At 55.9% G+C, this 5,653-nt stretch overlaps 1 protein-coding gene across 3 annotated transcripts in view; it reads left to right on the top strand.

The window, feature by feature from the left end:
- The window catches only part of RAB7B (RAB7B, member RAS oncogene family), a 30,862-nt gene that overhangs the window by 20,809 nt on the left and 4,400 nt on the right, over window positions 1-5,653 (top strand). Inside the window, exon 6 of one of the 3 annotated variants that reach the window (XM_032288997.1) lies at window positions 1,806-3,941. The exons of 1 other annotated variant lie outside the window; for it this stretch is intronic. In XM_032288997.1, coding sequence (XP_032144888.1) covers window positions 1,806-1,883 — 78 coding nt within the window. In that variant the 3' untranslated portion in view covers window positions 1,884-3,941. Of the gene's footprint in view, window positions 1-1,805; window positions 3,942-5,653 lie in introns of those variants that run through there. One more of the 3 variants, XM_032288998.1, reaches the window with a different exon arrangement.

The following is a 5,653-nucleotide window of genomic DNA, read 5'->3' as shown; positions in this document are numbered from 1 at the left end:
TGCTGGGGCTCATCAGGCCAGGCTCCAGCGGCATGAGATACCACATAGAGGCCCAGTTCTTTTGGGGTTAATTGGAAAAAACCAGAATTGCCACATCCAGAGGAGGGAAGTGGGCTGGCCGCTCCTCAGGATGCAGGGCTTAAGGCAAGGCCACCAAGGTGGCCAGACAGGGGGACAGGGACAGACTCCCACAGTTGCACCCCCGCTGACATGCTGCAAGCATCGGAATGGCGTGGTATGATTTGTACGGTTAGAGGCACAAGTTGCCGGGAGGCCTGGGGCCTGGAGGTCAGATGACATGGAAACCGAATTACGGCCTGGAGGGTCTTCGGGAAATCTGAGGAACAAGACGCTGCCACATTGTCGGTGAAAATGACGTCATGAATGGACAGGGCTCAGCGGTGACCGGGACCCAGGGAGGGCGCGGATGTTATTAGGGCAGCACTGCCATGAAAACCTCAGGCTTTGCCCAGGCAACAAATGAGGACGTTTCTCACACCTACCCCAGTCGGCGCTCCCTCTGCTGCTCCCAAGATCCTACCAGGGTGGGGGTGAGAGATGGGGGATCCCCAAGAAACCAACCCCGTGAGGAAGGACTGGACCCCAGGTTCAGCACCACAAGCTCTGTGCCATCGGGTAAATTACTGCTCAGCCTGGAGGTGGCAGTGAGTGATGGGTGTGGGGGGATCTTCTCATGTATTTGGGGGACCACCCTCATCAGGGTGCAGGAGGCAGGGCTGGACACCACCTCCTGAGCTCCAGGGTCATGAGCACTAAGGGTCTGGGGATATTCAGCAGCTGGGCGTCTGGCCTGAGCCTGGGAGCTGCAGGGGAGATAAAATCACAGAGGAGAGGCAGCACCCCTGTCCCCGGAAGTTGCCCCCTGAGAAAGACACTTGAGATGGACTGCCAGGGACAGTTTTACATGACACCCAGGGGGCTCCGCCCCTGCTTAGGTCCACGACAATATAAGGCAAACCCCTTACACACAGTGAATGCTCTTCACTCACTCTGAGGCCCACAGGACTGAGGGAGGAACATGAACGCGACTGAGCTCAGGGACTAGCGGAGGCCAGAGCAGCGTGAAGAGATGGGGTCCCTTGAGAAAGAAACCTTTCAGCCTGAGGAACCCATCTGCTTAAAGAGGGGCCCCTACCCGCTGACCACCCCAACCCCTGAACTGGGGTGGGGGAAGGCTCTTGGTGACAAGCAGAGCCGGCTGGGAGGGCATAGGCTTGGCAGACTGAGAAAGGACTTTCTCTGGACCCTTGCTGGGACAAGAGAGGCTGGAGAAGCAAAGGGGCCCAGGAGAAACATGGAGTCCATTGTAGGGAGGGCTCCCTGGACGCGGCCAGGACAGAGGGTCCACTGGCTTTTCCAGGCACTAGTAAGGGAGGCTGGGAGGTGGACAGGACGAGGAGGAGGCTGGGGGTATTGCGCTGCTTGCGGGAAGCGGTCTCCAGGAGAATGAGGAGTGGCCTCCGTCTCTCTGCCAGAGCCCACATGACACCTCAGCTGTCCCCTCTGGAGAATGGAAAGTTACAGGACTTGGCTGGAGGTCAGGAGACCTGGGCTGCTAATTGAGACACTGACCTGCTCTGGGGTCCTGGGAAGAGGCTGGAGGGGAGACACAGGAAGAAGGAGGCTGGGGAACGCCAGTGGCTTCCCCGTCCGGGACTCAGTTTCCCAGAAGTACGATGGGAAGGAAACCAGCGCCTGGGCTCTGAGGGTCATTAAGAAATGAAGGGCGGGCGGTGCTCTCTGCATCTCAGGACATGAATGCTGGCCTCTCTTTCCTTCCCCAGTACCAGAGCATCTTAGAGAATCACCTCACAGAATCCATCAAGCTCTCGCCAGATCCATCAAGGAGCAGATGCTGCTGACCCCCGGACACCTGCTCTGGGTGCCCAGAAACAGAGCCCGCCCCGGGCCTGGTCATCCCCGGCTTGAGGACAGATGACCATCCCCCTCCAGGCCCACTGCCTGCCCAAGCACAGCGGAGGGGACCCAGGCTCCATAGCAGAGCCCTTGACCCCGGTGCTGGGCCCAGAGTCGGAGGGCAGCCCCTGCCTTAGGCTGAGGACAGTGAGAGCATCCAGATGAAGCTCAGAATGTCACAGCCAAACCCCGGCCCTGGGGAAGTCGCAGCTTCCGCAGGGGCTCCAGCTTTCCCGCTGCCCGTCCTCCCCCCACACACTCCCGCTCCAGAACGCACAGCTCCGCGACTGACCGACCACTGACTAGAGTCTGGTTACATCCTATGGACAGACCTTCCTCACCGCCCCCCCCACCTCACACCCCGTCCACTGCAAGCAGAGCTCTGGACGGTGGCACAGCTCAGCCTCCCTCAACCAGCGGGCCAAGGAGTAAATGGCTGCACCCCACATGCCGGGTTCGTCTCAGCTCCTCACAGGAGCTCACGTGCCTGAGACCCGCTCTCCTCCCTCCAAGGTAGAGGACTGATGGAGCACAGGAGAAATCACGAGGGACCCTGGCTCATTCCTCCCTGCTGGGTGCTCAGGCAACTCACATAAACCTCTGAGTCTCCACGTGTTCATCTGTCCTGTGGGGGTGCTATGTGCCTTACCTGTATCACAGTGTGATATGGGGTTTTGAGGACCAGAAGCTGTGCTTAAATCTAGTTGATGTTGTCAATATGCATTTATTTATTTCTTCCACAAGTATTTTTGCATATCTACTATGTACAATGCATTGAGGTCCAGTGACAACCAAAAGAGACAGGGACCCTGTTCTCCTGGAGCCAACATCTGGTAAGTGCTAAGAACAAAGGGAAACAGGGTAATGGGATGGAGTGACAGAGGCTGGGATGAGTTGCTATTTTAGACGAAGTGGTCCAGGAGGGCTTTCCTGAGGAGGTGGCATTTGGTCTGAGGGCTAGAGCATGAGAAGGCAGCTGCCACCTGAGAGCTGGAGAAAGAACATTCCAGGGAGAGGGAGCGTCAAGGCCCAAGGCCCTGAGGCAAGAACAAACTTGCCATTTCCCAGGAACAGTGAAAGGACATCGATTGCCCTAAGACAAAGCTGCTGTCCCAGGAACAAAGCAAAGAGGGGACCTAGCTCCCTTGGGCGGCTCCTTGATGCTCTGCGGTCTAACCACCAGAGGGCAGCAGTGCTCCTTCCCATCCCGGCTGAGCAGCCTGGATGCTCATCAACACTTGCGAGCTGTGTTTTCGTCCTTCAGATGCTCAAACCTTGTTCACGGCTTGTGGCACGTTCGGCCCTTTGGGATTTGTGAGACAAAGAATTCCAATTCCTTAAGCCTAGTAAGAAATGAGCAAAAATTTCCACATACATGACTCAGTCAAGAAATACTGGAATGAGATGTGAGAGAGCTGATGAAGCCTCCATCCCTGCAGATTCTAAGGCTGTAATCTTTTTCTTCCGGCTCCAGGCAGCACAGACAGGGCCCATCCTGGAGAGGGTGGACAAGATGTCTTCTCGGGGTCTTCAATGGCCAAGTCCATGCCCACCACAGAATCTTTCTGTCTACCCAGATGTATCCATCTCTGAGTTCCAAGCAGAGCAGGGGATGTTCACCTGTGACTGTCATGTGACTTGGAAGATACACCTAGGGATCAGGGGGAGACCCACAGGGGGGTTTGGGAGCCAATTCTCCCCCCACCTGGCTCTGGAGTGTGAACTGGTTCATTCTGGACACCAGCATGGAGCCAGCTCGGGAACGGTGGGAGGGCCAGGCGCCGGCAGCCTAGAGCACAGCTCTATCTGTGTCCTTCAAGCTCCCGGGGAAAAATGATGAGCCCCATGGGAATGGCACTTTGCACATCACATGGGCTGTCCTGGGAGTCAGGCAGAGTGTGGATTTTCACGTGCAGTGTGTACCCCGCAGCCTGTGCACTGCAATGACAAGTGGAGCATTTCTAAAGGTGCACAACAAATAAGACGTGGTCTTCTTTGATTTTTTGTGCTGCTTAGATTTGATATTTTTAAAAATAATCTACATGGTTTGACATGAAAAAGATGCTAAAGGGCAGACAACTAAAAGTGCACTGGGACTGGCTGTGTAATTTACAGGGCCCAGCGCAAAGTGGAAAAGCTGTTCAGACATTCTTAAGAGTTTCCAGACAGCAGCAACAGAGCCTTCGGTCAAGGATGGGCCCCGCTGAGGGCAGGTCACTCATTTATGAAATCAGTCCTTAGCAAACAATGAGTTCAGACACTCTGCAGCTTGAATGGAAAAGACTCTGAGTCTGCAGGAGCCAGAGCCATGCCGAGATCCAATGCGAGGCCCAAACCACACATTTTTCACCTTCCTTAGAGTCAGGACGGAATGTTCCAAATGCAGGGTGGGGATTGCAGAGACTGAGAACCCGAAGCATCCATTGTCACAACTAGGGGACACCTTGGCCCATCCCCAAGGCAGAGGGAACTGAGTCAGCCATCAGGGCCACATAGAGGCCCTCCCTGTGCACCAACCCCCACCCTCCTTCCACGCTGCTCCGGAGTCTGGGACTGGCCCTCAGTGCCCACCCCAGCAGGTGCAGGGATTGGCAGAGGGAGGCAGCATCTGGGGGCTGTGACTTCCGGCCGGGACAAGTGGCACCCACTGGAGCCTGGATGGGGGTGTACAGGCAGCACTTCTGGGGCCCTTCCTTACCATCCCTGTAAAGAAGAGGGCCAGGATGCATAAGACCACCCCGTGCCCAGCACAGCCCCACTGCGAAGCGCAGCTCCAGGCAGCCACTGAACAACAGAGGGAATCCAGGCCAGGGCTCTGGGTGGCACATGCCCTTGGGGCTTGGGAAAAAACAAAACTAAATCTTATCACCAGATAAACATGGGCTAGGCCAGGGTGGATGCCAAACCTCCCACAGGGATTTGGGGAAATGCTGACTGTTCCTGCCACTTGCTCCCACTCAACAGAGGTCCCCAACCCTCACTGCGCGTTTGGTGGCCTGCCTTATCCACCAGCCACAGTCAAGGCCTCAAGCAGGTCCCTGCAAGGTCAGGCACCAGGTGGCTCCCACGGCGTGGGAGTCCTGGGACCTCACAGTCCCGTGGGGGCCTCAGAACAGCCACACGGGCAGTGACACCGGACTGGCTGAGAGCTGCATGGCAGACCTAGCGTGACGGTGGGCTGTGTGCACTCCTGGAGGCTCCCTAAGGTGCAGTGAGGACTGGCCAGGCTAGGCAGGAAGTTGAGCTCCTGCAGAGGGCAATGGCCTGTACCAAGATTGTGTACATGTCTGGGGGTGGTATGTGGTGTGTGTATGTGTGTGTGTGTGGTGTGGTGTGTATGTAGTATATGTGTGTCTTTGATGTGTGTCTGTGTATGGTGTGGTGTGTGTGATATATGTGTTCTGTGTGTATAGTATGCTGTGTGTTTGCGGTGTGTGGTGTGTGTGTATGATGTGTGTTTGTATGTGGTGTGGTATGGGTGGGGTCTGTGCATGAGTGTGTGGGTGGATGGGTGTAGGTGGGTGTGCAGTGTGTGTCTGTATGTGTGATGTGTGTGATGTGATGTGTGTGTGGTGTGGAGCTATGTGCATGTGTGGTGTGTGTGGTGTGCTGTGTGTATGTATGTGGTGTGTATGTGTAAGGTTTGTGGTGTGGTGTATGTGCATGTGTGCTGTATATAGTGTGACATGTGTATGTATGTGGTATGGTGTATGTG

Source organism: Sapajus apella, unplaced genomic scaffold (genome assembly GCF_009761245.1).
Source record: "Sapajus apella isolate SASKATOON/1434 unplaced genomic scaffold, GSC_monkey_1.0 scaffold22, whole genome shotgun sequence".
In the NCBI taxonomy this organism is placed as follows: Eukaryota; Metazoa; Chordata; class Mammalia; order Primates; family Cebidae; genus Sapajus; species Sapajus apella.
This window is presented reverse-complemented; position numbering and strand designations above follow the sequence as displayed.